Source organism: Ixodes scapularis, unplaced genomic scaffold (genome assembly GCF_016920785.2).
Source record: "Ixodes scapularis isolate PalLabHiFi unplaced genomic scaffold, ASM1692078v2 PGA_scaffold3__209_contigs__length_174095766, whole genome shotgun sequence".
NCBI lineage: Eukaryota > Metazoa > Arthropoda > Arachnida > Ixodida > Ixodidae > Ixodes > Ixodes scapularis.
The window spans coordinates 105,428,073-105,448,524 of NW_024609868.1; the positions used below are offsets into that span (position 1 = coordinate 105,428,073).

At 43.0% G+C, this 20,452-nt stretch overlaps 1 protein-coding gene across 1 annotated transcript in view; it reads left to right on the forward strand.

Annotated features, from left to right (window-relative positions):
* LOC8053786 (cadherin-99C) overlaps positions 1–20,452 on the forward strand; it is a 77,604-nt gene that overhangs the window by 20,011 nt on the left and 37,141 nt on the right. Inside the window, exons 2-11 of the mRNA XM_029986256.4 lie at positions 266–328; positions 2,856–2,998; positions 4,743–4,805; positions 5,120–5,221; positions 6,437–6,544; positions 12,793–12,906; positions 14,634–14,801; positions 17,036–17,123; positions 17,521–17,633; positions 18,707–18,907. Coding sequence (XP_029842116.2) covers positions 266–328; positions 2,856–2,998; positions 4,743–4,805; positions 5,120–5,221; positions 6,437–6,544; positions 12,793–12,906; positions 14,634–14,801; positions 17,036–17,123; positions 17,521–17,633; positions 18,707–18,907 — 1,163 coding nt within the window. The remainder of the gene's footprint in view (positions 1–265; positions 329–2,855; positions 2,999–4,742; positions 4,806–5,119; positions 5,222–6,436; positions 6,545–12,792; positions 12,907–14,633; positions 14,802–17,035; positions 17,124–17,520; positions 17,634–18,706; positions 18,908–20,452) is intronic.

Consider the following 20,452-nt stretch of genomic DNA (forward strand, 5'->3'; position numbering starts at 1 on the left):
ACACGCTTATTACGGAGCTCGGCCAAAAGTAGATCCAGGACATACTTCAGCGTACACGTGTGTAAAATTTTTAGTTATAATTTAAAAGAAACATGTGACTTTTGGCATTTGGCATTTGGTTACTTTTTTGAGGGGCGTGTACAGCTGTCATTTAAACGGTGCGGCGTTTTATGAATGGGTTTTGTTTCAGTGCAGTTGAGAAAGAAGTGCTGCATATTTTTCACCGCTAATCTTCTAATTGCTATTCTTTTTTGTCTCCCTGCAGTTTGCGAGATCGAAGGAGGTGACGCGGTCATCATCGTCGACGTACAGGAAAGCAGAGGAAACCGTAAGTCAGGGTCTGTAACCGTACACTTTTGGAACCAGCCTTCCTCGAATGGCAGACGAGTGATTCCGGGGTGGCTCCAAGGCAGACGTGGAAGTTCAATCTTCTGCAGGGCAGAAGTCTTGGTTTCCTCCTTTCTCAACGTGCGAGAGTGGTGAAAGAGGAGGTGCCAACACTTCCTAGATGGCAAGGTTGCTGTGTTGAATTTCCGGTGTCACCTATCAGAGTAAAACTTGGGGACGTTTAAGCTTCACCTTTAAGAGTGGAACGTGATAGTGTTATGAGGCCCCCCGTTCGCACCGTCTTCCCATTCGCCATGCAAGCGCGCCTTGCGTGGCCCAGTCAGTAGCGTGTCTGGCTCGCAACCGAAGGTTCGTGGGTTTGAATACAACCTAAATCTTTTCAATTTTTTCTTTAAAGCAAATGAATTACTTCATAAAGTGATATGATTTGAGGCATGCGGCGACCTTTAGTTCGCAGTACATAGCATGTTTTTTAATCACTTTCATTCTACGCGCGATGTAACGTTTCACGTGAGCGTTGTGGATTGTTTGAAATTCCCGCGCGAGGTCATGTGGTTGTGACGTCATGACCTTATCGACCAATCAGGATTTTAGCGTTCGCCACCGAGGCCGGATTTTCTGCGACACAAGCTCCTTAAAGCTATAGCGTTAAAAAAAAAAAAAGAAAAAAACGCGGGCGCCATATGAAGATAAGTGCTGCGCAAGCGTGCGGCTAGGTCTTATGATGAGTCAATTAAAACAAGAGTCCCAGCCGAAAGCCGACTCAGAACCTTTGCCTAATCGGTGTCCCACGTCGGTTTCTGGCAGGTGACACCGAGAAGTCAGCACTACGGTTTTCCTATCCTGGCGGAAACTGGATGCTCGCTATCTTTGATAAAAAGGTGGAGGAAGAGCTCGCGAGAGAGTTGAATTTAGAACAAATGTATGCGCCGAGAAACTGAGGGAGAGAAGAAGACGAGAGCGCGCGGTGACGTCTGAATGCCGAGCTCTGATTGGAATGAATAGGGGGTAGATCTAAAGCCTCTAGCTGCCTCTGTGTCCACTGCACTCGTCAAACGCGGTAGAGCGCGCGAAACGACGGAGTCCGGCGTTTGGCTCTCGCATTCGAACGCGGTCGACGAGTGCAGCGAAGACAAAGGCTTTAGGTCTACCCGCTATTTATTCCAATCTGAGCTCGGAGTTCTGACGTTACCATGCGCTCTCGTTTCCTCCTCTTCCTCAGTTTCTCGGCCCATAAAGCGCGACGTGCACACCAGCCTCTGATATGTATGCTGCGCGCCTCGATCGGGGTGTTGCCATAAGATTGTTTTGTCCTTCAATGCGTCTTTTCTTTTCTTTTTGGTAAACCAAGATTTGTCGGCGAGCGCTAGTTCTTAACCTTCACCGGCGTGTATTTATTCGCCCCTCTTTTGTTTGGCAACAAACTTCCCTTGCCTTCTATTGGGAAGTCCCGGCACACTTCCTGTTGACGTATATTTCCTAATTTTTGGCACATCATCGCTTTATTATAAAAGTCTGACAGTGCTATAAGTGACCGTTTCCAGAAGATAGACACCATCTTTGATTTCTCAAATACTGCGAAACCCGCCGCCTAGCTATTTCCGAACCGGAAGTGGTTCGGGGCTATTTGCACACTGACGCCACCACCTTTCAACTCAGGCGAGAAAGAGCGAATACCATTTTGGCAGACGCTACACCCTAAAAAATATGGTACGTCTATTTTCCCGCAAAGAATTTGGGAGTGCCAATTGCTGCAATTCACGAAGGGAACTCGGTGGATGGCGAAACCAAAATCATGTTACAACTAAAGAAAAGAAATTAGTTTGTACCGTGACTGAGCATGACGTTTCACGTACTCACGTCATTGTCAGTGTCACAGAGCACTGCAAACATATATTCAGCCACATCATCCACCAGATGCCCTCTGTAGATATCAGTGATTGGCTCTTCCAAATGCTTCGCGGAAAATTATACGTACTAGGTTTATTAGCGTGTATTAACGTGAAACGTTCTTTGGCTAGGTGTTCGGCATCTCATGAAGCCCAAAAGTGAAACCTGGATAAAAGCGTGGCCGCGAGGCCCGACACTGTTTGGTGCTCGACGCTGATTGGTTCACGGGGAGGTCATATAACCAGAGGGGTAGGCGAAGAGGAGTGGTCGGCGAGGAGGCGAGGTGGGAGAGTAGGGGTGGGTTAGGAAGTTCTGGAAGATCACCAGGTTTATCATTTTGAGCGTACACGTCTCACGCGTCAGATTATCTGGTAAAGAGCGCCATGAGCGTAGGCGTCTGGATGAACAGGCTGGACGTGTTGCTAAACGATGATATAAACGTTTGTGATGCTGGAACATTTCACGTATGCAACAAAATTGCCTAGCAATGCGCCATATTTGTTTATTGTATTTGCCGCGATCGAACGCGGTTGTCACTGGGAACGTCAAAGTGTGACGCCACCCTAAAGAGCAGGAGATTGAACTACCCTAATCCAACTTGCATGCGTTCGTTTCAGAGACAGACCAGGGGACGCATCCCAAAGACCTCCCCATCCTAGGCGATATTCAAGACATCGACTTGACAATACAAAGCTCTAGCTACGACGTTTTCGAACTCTTCGGGAAGCGGCTTGTACTCAAAAAGCCGCTGGACAGAGACGTAAGTCATGCTAGGGCGATATACTGTATCCTTTTTTGTTTATTTTTCCTTAGCAAATTGTAAACGTACTGAGTATGGTATGCTGAATTTGACACAGTTTCACTAAGGTTTGCGAGTCTGATTCAATTGTTGGTTTTCTATTCTATTTTTTTTTATACGGCAGTTTCTAATATACATAAATAATCGGGCTCCTCATCCAATAAAAAGCAGTTTTACAAACCTCAGACTTGCAGAGGTTACGTTCGCTATGAGTGACATGGAGTTTTCATTAAATAATTAAAAGCGCCGAAAAAGACAAGGACAAAGAAGTGGAACGACACAAGGCGCACTCGCAACTGTGTCTTTTAGAGAGCAGCTCTTAGGGGCCCGTTTCCGGTTTGAGCGGCGTCGGCGTCGCCGTCGCCGTCGGCGTAACTGCGCGGTGCATTATTGGTAAATTTCCCCGCTAAATCTAGCGGAAAAATTTCCCCGCTAGATTTAGCGGAACAATTTCTCCGCTAAATCTAGCGTAAAAATTTTCCCCGCTAGATTTAGCGGAAAAAGTTCCCCGCTAATTCTAGCGGAAAAATTTTCCCGCTAAATCTAGCGGAAAAATTTCTCCGCTAAACCTAGCGGAAAAATTTCTCCGCTAAATCTAGCGGGAAAAATGCCCCGCTAAATCTAGCGGAAAAATTAACCCGCTAAATCTAGCGCAAAAATTTCCCCGCTAAATCTAGCGGAAAAAATTCCGCGCTAAATCTAGCGTAAAAATTTCCCCGCTAGATTTAGCGGAAAAAATTCCCCGCTAAGTCAAGCGGAAAAATTTTCCCGTTAAACCTAGCCGAAAAATTTCCCCGCTAAATCTAGCGGAAAAAATTCCCCGCTAAATCTAGCGGAAATATTTTTCTGGGAGGTCACGTGACCCCCAAGGTCACATGACCCCCGCTCCCCAGAACAGGTAACCCTCAGTACCCTTCCCTCCTCCTCCTCAAGAGCTGCGCTCCAATTCGGTGTTACAGGGAGTTGTAAACGGCTTTCGTTTTTTGCCTTGTGTCGTTCCACTTCTTTGTCCTTGTCTTTTTCGGCGCTTTTAATTATTTAAAGAACCATGAATCAACTGGCTCAACTTTCCACTTTGATGGAGTTTTCAGTTTGATTATTATTCATTATCGACTTTATCGTTTTCAAGGAACAATAACTCTCAGTAGTAATATTCTTGTATTGTTATTGTGGGTTTTACTAAGTTTTTAGTTCGAGGTTTGCTATAATAAGTGTATATGCCTAGAACACAATGCTTAGTATAAAGTGAGCATATTCGATGCTTGCTGTAAACTCATGCTGACATGTTCGTGAACTTGATCAACACTGTATTTTGCTTAAAAAAACAGGCAGAAAGGTAGTCTTTTAGTTACAAAACATCAAAGTACCTATTGCATTACCTCAGGTAATGATTTTCAAACCTAAGAGCAATAAAGATGCAACAAAAGCAAGTATTGAAAAGTGAATATAATCAGCTAGAAACGTTGGTGATTCCAAAGCATGAGCAGCTCTAAAAAAGATATCCACTGATATTTATTAGCTGAATCGCAATATACCCGTAGTGGTGTTTCATTGTTATAGATACAACATTTTACGTTTAGATATATCGCGCAGGGGAAATACAATTTCATATTTCAGTGAATAGCTCGAAGAAAACACTCATTCTACTTTATGATAATTATTAACTAGATAATATTTTTATAATATAGTTCTTTCAAATGTGCAGCTTGAGGATTTGGCCTCTATCCGGTTACAAATCCTATGTCAAGCAAGGCTGGGACGGATACAGGTAAGAGTTCTTTGTGCACCACCAGTCAATATTCTGACAAAAATTTGTAAGTCGGCATATATCGTTTTTTTTTTCTTTCTAATGTTTGTTACAGTGAAACCTCTTTAGCTCAAACACCCGAGGGGCATACTTGGCTTTTCTCATTTAATAGACACGTTATGAGTATAGTGTTGTTCTTTATGGGAAATGTGAGACGTCGTTGCACAGCACACCTATGCTGTAATGTTCGATTTCGACAAATTTGCCCTATCAAACTCTTACACTACTCCTGTTTCCTCTCCAATTGATCTCGCATACGTTATTTTTTTCCCCAGCCTTTCTCCCAAAGGGCGATTCAGGTCCTGGTTCGCGTCAACGACATCAACGACAATCCGCCCGTGTTCAGGTTGCCGCACTACGAGACGACGGTGTCAGAGGTCAGTGCCACCGACGGTCGTTGCCCCTCCAGCGAAGGGCGTCGTCTGAGAATCTTACCGTCTTCTGCCGAAACAACCAAGTGCGAAGTTCCAAACGGAGTAAATAAGATAAAAAAGAAACATCATCCCATAAGAAAGTCTATTCTTTTCGTATTACCGTAAGAACCCACAGACAAAAAAACACCTTCCGGTCCCCCCGAACGCCGATTTCCCGGAGAGATACGCCAGGCTGCCTGTGCGTTCGAGCATGCAGATTCGGACGGTAACAAAAGGTTGGCATTGAAAATGCGACAATTATAATAAAACATGCTTTAACGTTACAGCTACGGTCTACGGAAGTGCTTCCCAAGCAGTGATACCCTGCGGATCATCAAAAAGATCAAATACAATATTGCGACTAACCTCCCTCCCCCCGCATTTTCGTGCTTTCACGAGCTTTTCGACTTAAGTATATGAACGATAATAAACAAAACTGACGCTCAAGTTTTATTTGACAATCAATATCGTCAGAGTGAATCATTAGAGGTGGAAACTATAAAAAGATTAAACGCATGCCAGCAGGAATGAGTATTCTTAATTACTAAAGTGAGCTAGTTAGAGCACAGTTTCTGAAAACGACGGAGGATGGAAACCGAAGCACTCAGTTCTGGCTTGACGTTGTGCTGCATTTTGAACCTTGTTTTGATCGACGGCATCACTATAAAGTCATGTTCGATTTTTTTTTCTTTAGGTTACCGGGTGAGCCGTTTTGCCAGGGAAAAAGCTGAGCACGTTGGCAAAACATATTCAGGATGAAGATGAAGTGTTTCATTAAAAGCAGTTGGGAGTCTAGCGGTTGAATGCGTCTATCATGTCCTTGTCTTATTTGTATGGTTCATTTGTTCAGCTGGTGTTCCCAAAATACGTTTTGCAAGCCACCGTAAAATCTGCGGCTATCCCCCCAGGGGTCGCGACTCACAGTTTGGGAAACACTGGCTTAAGATTTTTGATCCTTGTGGTAAAAACCCGAGAGAATACACGCCAAATGCTATTTTGACAAGTCGATAAAATTAAAAAAAAAGAAAAATGAACGAACGCAAACCAGAAATAATTATTTTCGACGGGGGGGGGGGGGGGGGGGGGGAGGGGTTAACAAGCACGGATTAATGAAAGTCATCGCGACTTTAGTTAACCTCGGAGCTGTAATCTCGAACCTATCGCTTATTGCAACCGCAGTTGGCCCCCGTGGGGACGACCATCTTCAGGGACCTGGCGACGATAGACATGGACACGGGAACCAACGGCCTCGTGGAGTACACCACCATGTCAGGAGACGGCACCGAAGTGAGTCGGACTCGAACGATTCGCGTTCTATTCGCCGGACAACTCAAGGAACGCAGGACTCGCGACAATCATATCATCGCTCCGCATTCAATGAGGCTGCGCTGTACTTCGTTCACCCTTCAGCTGAGACTGCATCCTAAGCTACGAGCGCGAGCTAGCCCACGCTCCTGGCTTTAAGACATGTATTTCTAGCGCGAGCGCTCGTTCAGTGCGGAAGAACGCTTCGAAGGAGCGACCTCAAGCTCTCGTACTTGTAGCGTTAGATACAGTCTCAGCTTAAGGGTGAACCACGGTGGGGTGAACGGAGCATACTAGTGCTCTCACAAAACATGTCATGGGACCATCATATTGAGTACTTTAAAATAAATTAGCAAACGTTTTAGGTCTGGTATATCGGAATCGATATATATTTCCGAGCTCAGTTAAATCATTACCATAAAAATATTTCTTTCTCATTCAAATTGCTGCCACTTGGTTTGAGGTACTACCACGACAACAAACCTTAAGATAATACACTTACTCCAAAAACGAATGTTACGTACAATTGCTAATGTGCCGTTCTGCTCGCATACAGAAAACCTGTTCAGAATGTATAACATATTAAGTATCTACAACATGTATAACTATTCGCGACTCCAGCAAAACGGACGCCGCCAAGCGGGAAAACCGGGAACCAGCCGGTCCAGGTCGCTCCGCGCCCCGCCGCGTCTCTGATGGCTTTCGCGGACGCGTGCTGTCGGCGCGGCGGCGAGCAATGTAATTTGACGAAGGTCCGAAAATTTCTTAAGTTTGCCTGAGTGTTCATTAGTGTGGTGAAGCCTCAGTAGATTTTTTCTTTCCATCACGTGTGTGAAAGCCCGTTTATTCCACAACACACGATCCCGTGCTTTCAATTTTTTGGATTTGGAGGAATCACGGAAAAACGTTTTGATTTCTCGTCTGTCTCTAATCACAATCAAATTGACGACTGCTTGGTAACTGATAAGCGGTTTCTTTATAAGGATGTAGAACAGTAGACTGAGGTCGACAGACGAAGTATTTTACTGGAGGGGACACCAATGTTGCAGTCAAGTGAATGGGAAGGTGATAGCTGCGTTCCTTGAGTTTGGTTGTGCTGGATTAGCTTCAGGTTAATTTGAGCCACTAACGCCGGCCGGTGCGTTGGCTATTCATCTTGGCGGCTTTTCGCAGAAAAAGACCACATTGAAGGAGTTGGGCTAATTTCGCAATTACTTGATTCAGAAAACCTGCTCGCTGCATATGATTGATGAGGGAAATTATCTGCTTTCAAAAGGTGGGGGACGCGTCTCGCAAAGATATATCTTTGCGATATATCTTTGCGATATATCTTATATAAGCTGTCACGTCATTAGGATCTATCGCGCCTCCAATACTTATAACCCCTGTCGAATCCAGCAGCAATATACGTCTACATTGCTCAAGTTGAACGGTCAAAAAAAAAAAATAGAATAATAATTTTATTTGTTCAGGATTCGAAGTCAAGTTCAATGCAGAGAGGTCTGAGTGAATCTCCGATGAAGACTCTCCTCAGCTTGTCCGCATTCGTCCCGTTCTACCGGCTAGAACCATTTGGCTAAGTTTAAGTAGTATCTCTCTGTCTGTCAACTATACTTTTATTCAGCAGTTCACCCTAATAGTTAGTCAACTAAGTTCATATTTCAACCCGAAGAACATACTAATATCGCTTTAGTGGGACCATAGTACGTTATATAATACATAACCGCATATTCATCAAAATGACTTCTCGATTGCCACTAAAACCAGAATTGAAACACGAGTATCAGCTGCTTAGTGAAGTGCCAGCGAGTTGACATGCTCCTTGGCTCAAGAAGCGCTTGCTTAATTTTCGTAATTTTCCTGCACCCTGTGTTCTTGACCGAGCACACGACTGCAGCTGTTTCTTGAAACGCGGACAGGCACAAAAGCTTAATTTCGCGGACAGGTAAGTCGCATGATCGAGGCATGCGAGTTAGCTAAACATTACTCTTGGTGGAACAATTTTGTAGCCCTCGCCGCTTTCCTTAGATGATCAAAACTAATTAGAGTTTATTACCGTTTCTCCGGAGCCCATAGTTTCGGTTTTGATCGAAGTCTCCGCAGCGAAAGTTTGACATGAAAAGAACAAAAAAACACCGGCAAAACAAAACTATGCTCGGCAAGTTTATGCGCACCGGCTAACCTTAACTGTCTCAGTTCAAATACCCATAAAATTGGGCATTCAACAAAAGAATAATCGTTAAATTGAATGCGCCACCCATTCAGGCGGCCCGGCCGATCTGACGCGACCTGGACTCAGCCGCCATGTTTGTTTGGTGGTGGCGCCCCCTATAGGTCGCTGGAGTCGCGAATAGGCTTTCTCCAAAGTATATAAATGAATTGTTCAATAACCGCACTTATATAATTGAATTGTCTGGCTTAAACCAACGCATTCCCAATTATCAATTTCGCAACCCTGACTTGCCGATTAAACCTAGGAAAGGAAATTTTATCTTACAGATTACCTAAACTGCTTAATTACTTTATTCTCAGTGATGTTCACTTATATACGATCACCATGAGAGAGTTGCGTGCGTTGATGTAACATTTTGTTATAGCAGACTAATACTTTTTTGGTGTGCGTGTGTGTTTATTAGTTCTCTCTCGCCCTGTCACTACTGTAGGCTGTAGAATGCAATTCGGGGGCCGACAGCTCGTCAAGCCGTTTCGTGCGGCTTTTTTTCTCGGCCTTCACCATTGTAATGGAAAATAAAGATATTATTATTGTTAATTGAACACAATAAGCCGTGCCCTGGCGTTACTTAAAGGGACACTGAAACCCCCCCAATTTTTTTTTTTAATTTTTTTGCTAGACAATTTATTATGGTGTCGGAATACTACCCACTTCATATTTTGCTACAGAGTCGCGTGTTTTTTTAATAAAGCCAAAAAAACGCAACTGCTCGAAACCGAAACCGAAACCCCGCACCGCACGGAGAAGTGGAGAGGAGAGAGTGAGTATAGCGAAAGTCGCGTGGCTACACCCCAACGTACGATTTATGTTTTTCTTCCGTGCGCAGCAGACGAAATGAGTTGCGGGATCCGTTCACCGTGCGATTCCCTTGCAATTATGTTTGTTCCGCTCGTTGTTCTGTACTTCAAAATGAGTTGTTTTGTACATTTAAGTGTTGGCAATTAGTAGTGAGTGCCTGTGGTGAATTCCCATGATCGGCTCCGAGAAGAATACCCCCGAGATGTTGCATGAAGATCTGCCTCACATGTCCTGCATCTGAAAGTGGCATATTGTGCGGCAGAATGCACAAGTTTCCGAAAGATCAACGAGTCGGGATCAATGGCTGGCTGCAATTCCTGTAGAACAATTGCGGTAACCTAGGAAAGCGGACGCTACCCGATTCATATGCTCCTTGCATTTTGTGGAAAGTGACTACATTGAGTTCGCAGGTGTCAAAAATGGAATCCCATACCACTTAGTTCAGCGACGTATAGTCCACAACAATTGTTTCTTTCAGTGATAATTATAAAAAAAGAAAAGAAATGTAAAAATCGCAAGACATTTGAAAAAAAAAAAATTGTACGCCCTTATTAGAGAGCGAACCTGTGCCCGCTGCGTGTGAAGCGCACGTCTTCCCACAGAGCTACTCAAGGAACCCACTCGTTAGTAGTAATGCATCCGATCGACTGTACGTCGGAAAGTTTGCTGCCGATTTCCCTTCAGTACATGCACTCCCGGCTTGAAGTCGGGCAGCACCACGCATTGGCCACATTCGCACCAAGTAAAGAAACCGTACGCGTGCGTATTCAACTCGATGTACGCACTTCGTGCTTGACGTTTGAGCGAGCGATGTCTTCAGCCACGAGAAGGAACGACGGCTCGGTGACGTCTTCGTGCAATCGGCTCTGGTCGGGCGTGTCGTACGGGATGAACATAAATTCTTTTGATCGGTTTAAAATTTTTCTTTCAAAGGAAGACAGAATTCGCCGGTACAGTGAGCAACAGTTCTGAAGTAGAGGTCCCACGCCCGTCGTCCGCTTCCACCCGCGAGTCCCGCGAAACGCGAAACGACGCCATGTTGAGAATTATGCAGTGAACGCACAGAATGCTTCCGGTTGTCTGTGCAACCCCCTTTTTTGTTTTCAATCAACGTATTTTCAGATTTTTGGAGCCACAAAAAAATGGCTTTCATATTTTTTTTTAATATTTAGTACTGACTGTGTGCCTTAAATGACCCACGACTTTGATTGAATTAGGTTGCTGTGCCTAAACCTTGAAAAACGACCCGTGACCACGGAAACGAGAGTGAACGCGGCTCCAACCGGCCAGTTCTCGATCGGCGGTTTTCGGAAGGAAAGAAACCGAATTTCGAGTCGCAAATTGTGTTCTGGCTAGTTGGGCTCTCATATGTGCTTACAACTAAAAACCTCGGCGAGCATAAATACCCTGTCAGTGTGCCATTAGGTTGGCCACGACTACACACCGTAAGAAGTCCAGTGCGTCTACTTTCCCGCAGGGCACTCGGGACAGCCAATCGCTGGAATCAATCGAGAAAGCTTGGCCAGTAACGAAGACAAAAAAAGAAGCTTAAACCTAAAAAAGAAGAAAGAGATAACAGTCTGCGCTGCGACACTGACACGTCATGCTCAATGTCACAGCGCACACTGTTTTGTTTTGTTGAAATTTTAAGGTCTATAGATTAACACGCTGTTTCCAAACAAGCCCAAGTTTGCGCACACCGGGTGTGGGCACTGAGCTCGCGCAGAAATCATATTCGCCTGAGGCGAAGCATCTGCGCATGCGCATGCCGACAGCAGCGCCACCGCAGTGGCGTGACGTCAGAGAGTTGAGTTGGTCTATGGATTATTTATGCCTCGTCGTTCGCCGTGCTCTGCCTCCTCCGTAGGTTGCGACCATAGTTCCTGTGCTTCGCGAAGAAAGTATGGTCCCAGCAGATTTCCAATGGCGCGTTTACACTTGCGGATTCGCGGGCGGATCCGCGCATGCGGCGAGTGGATTTTTGTAGCCGGATGGCAAAATCGACTGGAGAAAAATCTGGATCAGTTCGGGGCTTCATATTCGGGTTTTCCGCTGGCGACGTGTCGAATTTCGCCACCCGGCTCCGAAGTTCACTTTTCGCCTGCGCGGATCCGCCCGCGAATCCGCAAATGTGAACGCGCCGTTAGATAGCTCTACGACAATTGCTCAAGGCGAGGGGTTGATTGATTTTTATCACCACTTCGAGGTTCGTTTCAGGTTACCAGCATCTGCAGTAAAAGCTATTAAAAACTTAATATTAATTTTTTTTTATATGTCGTTTTATGGGTCAAGAGACTCGGGACATAACATCGTCTTCGACACCCTGTAGTCTATATTGTCACTGAAACGGCACTTAAGAGACGTGTTGCGGTGCGTGTTCCCAGTATCGAATGGGACTAAGGCATTAGCCATTACAAAGCATGAATCGCGAAGATACAGTTCCCCGTATTATTAAGAAAACAGGGTGAAACCTATACCTACGACGCGTTTTAAGACACCTTTAGAGTCCCTTCAGGCAGTAACTGATAAGCGTAGAACTCAGATTTTGATATGATCTTCGTTCACAATTGTTTACTCTTGTAACTGAAGAGAAATCGTTGCTTAATAATTTACTGATTGTCTCTATGACTTTTTATACAAAGCCTCCATTTGCCAGACGTTTTATTGTCTCACTGAAAGTAAACTTTCAGTGTTTGAGGTTTTCATGAGAAATATTAAAATGCTCCTGGTGGCTAGTGTTATCGTTTATGCATAAAATTGAAAATATGAAAAACAAAACTTAGACGTCACTAGCATTATTTTAATCGCATTTAATCTGGTACAAGTGTGTTTTTTATTAATATGTTTGGTTTTATATGTGCATTTCCAGATGTCCTATTTTGCGCTGTATTGTAAGGGGAGGGGAGGTAGAGGCCTCATCAAGCTGAAATGGCAGCTTTTTTTTGTACAACCCTCCCGTTTGGAGGATATATACTATTAAGAACAAATAATGCGTTGTTCCATAGTGCTCCGGAGGGGCGTTAAAACACTGGTTTTCTTCGTAAAGACGCACCAGGAACACGCGAAACATTTCGGTGTGTAGTGCCACTTATTGTAAATTACTGAATTACGGTACGCACTATTACGAATTGCCTCTTGTTAAAATGCTGCTTTTCGTAGCGGGTTACAACGCAAGTTCAATTTGATGTCTCGTTTGCAGCACGACGGCTACGATCATTTTGCAATCGACCTCCCGTATCAGGGACTAGTCACAATCGCGAGGCCTCTGGACTACGAGAAAGCCAAATTCTATCACCTGCTCATCAAGGCCACCGTAAGTATTACTTTTCTTTCTTGTTTACACGCTACAACGCCGTCCTTTTTATATTGAAAAAGAACTCGTATGCAATTTGTACAATACACACATACCAGAAGTTATGTAAATTATATAAGCCACATATGAAGATTATAAAAGTTCTTATATGATACCATACGTTCTCATAGGTTTATTAGACACTATCGTATAATTTTGTTAATTAGGGAAAAAGCTCGTACGAACTAAAGCCGCGCCGACGGATATTATAATTTGGATCTCATCAAATTTCAGCTGAGCAATAGTGTAAGCATGCTTGAGTTTATTCATTCGTCACACAGACCGGAAAATGAAGTTATCTTGTCAGAAAGTCGCTGCTCAGATGGTACTTAATTCGTAAGACTATATGTTATAAGTTGGCGATGACTCACATTATCTTGATTATAGCTTAATTCGCAATTAAATTTATTCCCCCTGTTTTACTGTTAAATATGTATGAACTTACCTAGAAAACTTATTTTATAGCTGAGGATTGCACACGAATTTAATAAACAGCAAAAAAAGGGGGAAAAAAAGACGCGCTTTACTATGTGCGTCTGCACTTTTACAACATTCACCGTAAACAGTAAACACGATCAGAAATTGTGACTTTTTCCTTGCGGTGTTGCATTAACGTTGGCACACTAAACTCTTGGATCACTCGCAACAAATCTTTACAGACGAAGCTCAAATCTAAAGGAGCCACATCAGACTTTGAACTATGGTCGCGAAAAGACGTCCTCAGTATTTTTTTTAAATACTGACTAACATTATTTCATTGAATTGCCCTGCTAAGATGCTTATGTTAAACGATATGGGTACTATAACAAAAAACAGGACAAACACAAGTGAGGGCAAACTGACAACTGCATTAAACGGTCCTCCGTTTCGTAGGAAAAAAAATATTTGTTCGCGCTTTCGCTTTTGTCTTGCTTTTTTTTTTCAGTACCAGAGTCGTTTATTGTTCAAATCTTAACAACTAGCGCAGTTCAATCAGGTAATAATAAACCAACAGCCCAATTCCAAGCCCTAAATAACAAGCATTGGTGGGGTAAAGTCCTATCGTAAGTTTCTAGTTGGGAATATATATATACCGGCCGGTGTACAAAGCTTACGGTCATTTCTTTTTCGATGAATTTCTTCGATAAGTCCTACACCTGATAAGTAGTGTTTCGTGCTTTCTGTGTTTATATATATTTAAATTAAAAAAAAAAAAAATTTTTTTTTTGAGGGGGGGGGATTATTGTATTTCAATTTTTGCGTTTATTTTTTTTTTGTCAATTTTCGGTGTTGGAAAGCAAATTGATGTTTCTCGGGGATTATAGTGAGAATACAGGGCAGACGGGAATGCGATTTCTCAGCCTCCAGTGAACTTGCGCGTGCCCCAATACTTCGAAAATGTTCCGTTACCGACAAGAGAAACGAAAGAGATAATAATCGTGGTTCCAAAAAACAGTAAAAAGCAAAAGCAAAAAAACAGCGTAAATAAATTTTTTAAGTTCTTTTTTTTTTTTTTTTACTTAAGGACAGCTTTTGTTCGGCTTTTTTCGGCTTTTTATTAATTGCGTTAAAAGCGACTGGGGGATTAATTAACGGTGTTTGTCTAGCGAATCCAGGGAACCTTACTTCTAACGTAAATGTCAGTTAGACGGGCGGTCGGCCTCATTGTCCGCTGTGCGGCTCATACACTCTGTCCTCATCGACCGCAGGACAAGGCGTCCAACCCGGCAGAGCGGTTGTCGAGCACCACGACCCTCACCATCTACGTTGAGGACGGGGACGACCTAGAGCCCACCTTCGTTCACGAGGGATGCACCATGGTGCACAGGGTGTGCACTAACGTAGAGTACCGGGCGGAGGTCACCAGCGGCGTCACGGTGAGCTCGACGCTGCGGCTCCGCTCTCGTCAGACGATTTCTGTCCTCAGCAGGGGTTGCGGGGTTACTGAAAGGCTACGAACTCTTGTTACCCAAAAATTCGAACAAAAATTTTTTTAGGCTATTTAACAATATCGCGCGAACGCCGACCGGCCGGTAGATCAGTGCCCTATCGCGGCGTGAAACAGCAGGTCAGCGAGACTATGCGCAGGTGGCAGAAGGCACACACCTAGCATCGCTGACCAGCTGTTTCACGCAATGATAAGGCGCTGACCTACCGACAGGTCGGCTTTCGCGCGATATTGTTAAAACTTCTGGAGGCTGTACCTTACAAAGCACGTTCATGTGCTAGAGGCGTCTGAGGCTCTTATGCTGACAACATACAGCTTCCGTTGGGAAAGATTTTCCAACGGAGGGGGAGTAGGGGCTGTGTGCAGTCAGCAGAACAGCCTAACAACGCTCGCACATGAACGTGCAGTAAGCACGAGCACATTTCGCCACATTGCTCTGTCCTACGGCGCTGACCGACCCTCGGGCCGATGCTCCCGCGAACTTAGAGAGCTGTACCTGAACCAGTGTAAAAATTGGCCGTGCATCTACTTTTTTAGAAAGCAGTCAGGACAGCCAATAAGAGTCATCTACGAAGAGTGCTCGGCGAATGACGATGCACAAAAAGCCAAAGTAACGAAGTCTGTGCTCTGACACGGGACATGATCTGAGAATGTGACACGCCATGTTATAGTGGCACATCCCCGACTTCTTTTTGAGGTCTGAGTATATTTTCCGTCATGTCATTCGCCGAGCTGTTTCACTTATTGTCTCTCCGAGTGCTATTGACACAATTAAAGTCCCTTGATACTTTTTTTACAAGTAACGACAACCAATACAAATGACAAAGCACATTCCACTGGAACAAAATGGCGGAATTCAGTTAAAACCTCTGCTGTGTGCCGCCATTCGTTTCCTAAAACCTGCGCCGTCACGCAGTCAGCGCTTCAAAGAGTGTCGCTGCTTGTAGGAAGCTCTTGTATAGAGACTTTAGAGGCAGTCTACAGCAACCAAAGCCTGCCTACTAGAATTTTTTTATGTCATCACACTGATATCGCGAGCTAACACAGATTGCACACGATTGCGTGGTTTGCGTTTGACTGGGCCGCATGTCCACACAATAATGCGTCGAGGGGCGCTCAGTGTCAGGTTAGTGTTGGTGCTATGCAGTAAAATAGACGGTGCAGGCTTTTTTTATGAGTGAAAGTGCGTTTGACTGGCGGTATTCACAAGCGAAATTTCAAAGCCTGACGTGTAGTGTAGTGCAGTGCCCGGTTTTCTTGTTCTGAAGATTAAATACCCACCCTTTCCTAGAATATTTGAGAATGAGTAAAACACGCCACCAGTTTCCGTAAAAATTAGTTTAATTGACATTAACCTAGTGACGGTTGAGTTTTTTTGTTTTTGTGTTCCGTGATTGGGGGTTTTGTTTTCAAAGAAATAGTAGCAATAAAGGGTCAATGCACAAGATTTGTTTTATTATTTAGAGGGAGCACATGCAGTGCTTGCATGCTGTTCAAATTTAGAGATGTCAACTGGAAATATTGAATATGAAGGGTTCTCACCTTTCTTCCATCCAGTTTCGTTTTGGCGTGTCAGCTTCTGAAATATTCGGGCGGCTTCAAATTCCGAACCGGAGAAGCGTTAAAAATTTGAATCGGAAGAGCTGGTGCTTCAACTGCCACTACAGTCAGAACAGCCGACATGCGAAGCTACCGTCACTCGCGCATCAGGTTCGCGGGGCGTCTAATTTCAGAACCATAAATAACCCCAGTAAAGCGAAACGCCATGCGAATTTAACATCTACAGTTCGTCAGAGGCATTATACACAACACCTTCCACGGTGTACGCGGTTTCCCGTTTAAGCTGGAACTTCCAAATGTGTAATCAACACAATATATGTACGGCGACGACCGTCAAACGGTTATGATGGGAGTTACAGTTCTTGTTTTGGAGTAGTGTATTGGCCACTTTTGTGGTCCGCAAACAGTGTGATAGCTCAGAACTAATGGAGATGAGAGTATCAATATTAAGGGAAAAAAAGATTTCGTAACAGCGTCACATTATGTTTCGAAAAGTGACATAAGCTGGGGAGAGATAAAGCAACCATAAGTTTTATATGCCGCTCTTTTGCGACGAGTGATGCTAACATACACATATATGATTCTGATATGTTTTTCTTTCAGTCGGGTGTACTGAAGATTTACCCGGAGGAAATACGAGCAGAAGACAGAGATTCTCTTAAGACTAAAATACGCTACAGCTTCGTCAACGGTACGTAATCTGCGTTGTTAATTTTTTTCTTGTCTACTTAGGAAGTGAGGTTCTTGAACGGAATGTAGTATTGTGCGTAAAAGGATGTAGCGCAGTAATTTAATACGTAGAAGTGCAAGGACTTCTTGCCTTTTATCAAAAAGTTCAGTATGCAAGCATGGAAAGGGTTCTGTTCACGTGACAATATTGAAACTAGAATCCGATTTGCGCCCCAATACGAGAATACAGTACGATAATACAAGTAACTTACAAAACTAAGAAGCATTTTTTCTGCAACTTTAGTTTTTGCCGTTTTATGTGTGCCTTGGGAAACATTCCCGGAACTTTAAGGTCATACGAAGATGGCATGAGAACTTTCTACGAAGGCTATTTCTAAACGTTTTCTGATGTGCTGCAGGTACTCCGTCTTTCTACCAAGAGCACTTCGACATCGATGCCGACAGTGGCCTTGTGCGACAACTCAAGCCTGTCGACCGATTACTTACGAAATATTTCGATATCCTCGTCAAGGTATTCCATAAACCCTGAAGAAGCTGTAATATATATAAACAAAAACAAGAGAGTAAGATAAAAAATAACCATACAGGTTTTTAGTTCTATTTGTTGCCTGTTAATTTGTACATTTGATGCTGTACGTCTGTGGTGCTTTTTTCTTATCTTTTTGTGTGCGCCAATGCGAAGACCCGCGTAGTTAGTTTTGGGCCTACAAAAGCAACAATATTCTTCGTCTTCTTTTTCTTATCATTCTACTGTATTACCGGAAAGACTAAGTTAGCAAATCAATGTTAATTACACGAAGCACGAGTAATGGCCATAATAATGCAGGCAATTATTATATGACATACAATACATTTTTGCCATAATTTGCTCGGTATGCCTACAGTCCTTGAGAGTTAGATTGAAAAAGAAAATATATATTACTTTAAGAAGTCACTTTTTTAAAATAAATATGAGTCTGATTGAATATGTATTCAATTATGAGTGGTGCATAGGAGAGAAAGCGTTAGATATATTTATTACATCTATATTTTTTGTGCGATCCCCTAGTACAGCATGGCTGGATAGTTAAATAGTGTCGCTGATCATTACCGTTTAATTGAGTGGGACCTAAAAACATTCAAATTCAAGCGTTTGTGAAAACGAGAAAGCATTCGACCAACAAATTATTAGATAGAGTATTAATACGACGGTTCAAGACAGTTTAACTAGATGACTAAACATTGTCACAAACCAATAAAATCAGGAGTTTAATTTTGTTGATACTTAAACAAATACCTTTTAATTAGTAAATAAACGAGAAAACATAGAAGTATTGGTTTTATATAGTTTTAGTACGAACCTCAGTGACAGCGTGACTGAATAGATATCAATTATCAACAATATTAGCCTTGAATTGTGTTAAACCCGAAACATTTACAATTTAAGTGGCCTACGTATGAACGGGAAAGCGTAGACATATTGATTAGACAGTGCTTTTGAAAAATATTCTTCGGGGCCTAATGACTACATACTTAGCCATTAACGCTAAATAAGCAACATCAGCCGTTTCTGTTCCGCCCCCTGAAATCTATGTTAAACTCCAGGCAGAAGAAACGAGCGAGCAGCGGAGGTTCGCCACAGCCAAGCTCCATATCGGCGTGAAGGTGGTGGACAACAACCCTCCGGTCGTGGTGGCCTCTGCCACGGAAGGGTTCGTCGACGAGAACTCTCCCGTCGGCACCTACGTGGTCACTCAGCCCTACGGGGACGACCCCCTCTATTTCATGGTCAGCGACGAGGACCTCGTGAGTGAACACTCCTAAAACCTTCTGAAAAAAGAAACACATGTTTTATTGATTAATTCAAGCAAAATCCAGCAAATATAAACCACGTGCTGCAAGTTATAAAAAAACTATCGATGAGAAATAGTTGGGGTTTAACCCTCTTCGAATTGGGATATATATATATATATATATATATATATATATATATATATATATATATATATATATATATATATATATATATTTTTTTTTTTTTTTTTGTAAAGATAGTTTTTCTGTGTCAATTTTCGTTGTGAGACAAAAAGAAATCGGCGTTTATCGGGACGGTAAAGAAAATAGGACACGAGAATGGGATTCCCCAATCTCGAAAGCACATAAATGTGTCTAAATTACCTGAAAAAAAAAAAAAAAAAAGCCGTCCCTGTGTTGTATAGAAGGAAACTTCATAAGGGGTGTGGAAAGAGGCAGCCTCGCGAACAGTTTTGTGTGGGCTCTGTTGTGGATTCATGCAAAACAAAACTTCAAATACAGATTTTTGCCATGTGAAGCTTCGACGTTTTTAAGTCAAACACAGCTACAATTTGTTTTTTGTTTTTTTTTACTTCTTGGTTTTCTCGGTTTAGATTAAAAAAAAAAAAAAAAAAAAACGACTCGGGGGGTGAATTTACGGGGTTTATCGGTGTTTTTACCGACTAATCGTAACCCTAAATATAATAACGATAATGCTGAGTACGAGCAGGCGTTTCTGGTATTTCTTCCCACACCCATTATAGAAAGGCTAGTTTAGAGTGTGTGTACTCATGCCGCAAGTTCTGTATTATATCAGTGACTTTGGATTTGGTACTATCCATAGGCCAAACCGGGTTAGTAAACCGGTATACCTACGGAAATCCTTGATACCTCAATTTTTCACTTTGTTCTTTCAGCGTTGGGAACAAACTTTTTACAGATGCTTAAACGCACTCGTTTTATTTTTGTTAGATTTGGCGTTATAAAGCAGAGCCACAAATATTATTTACTGGATTTTTCGTTTAACGATTTACGAACTGCTCACCCCGGAAGTGCAAATTTTCGTGTTATAAATTGTGCTTTGACAAAGTCCGTTTTTTAAAGCAATGTTGCGTTCTTCTGAGTTCTTTTAAATAAAAGCTGCTGCACTCCCACACTGCAAAGGAAGCGTTAGTCTGCAGCGTGAGATTGCAGTTTCAGACTGTGGTTTCACACTGCAGTCTTACACTTTTCAAAACATGGTAAAATAAAAAAAATGAAACCCACACCTGGAACGCAAGATAAAAACAATAAAAAATCAATGCGCGAAGTAAAAAAAAAAAAGGCACCACACAAAGAAAAAGACAATGCATGGGAATTCCAATACCATTGGAACCAAAATCATTGTTTCGATTTTCATGCGGTGAAAATCCCCATGTGGCTTGGTTCCTAAGATTGGTGTGCTAAAAGTTGCGCGTGGTACGATTTTCATCTAATTTGATTTCCATCCGGCATTTAGACCGTTTTTTAAGACATCTGTTTCCTACCTGTGTGTCATAAAAAAAAATCGAGACAGCT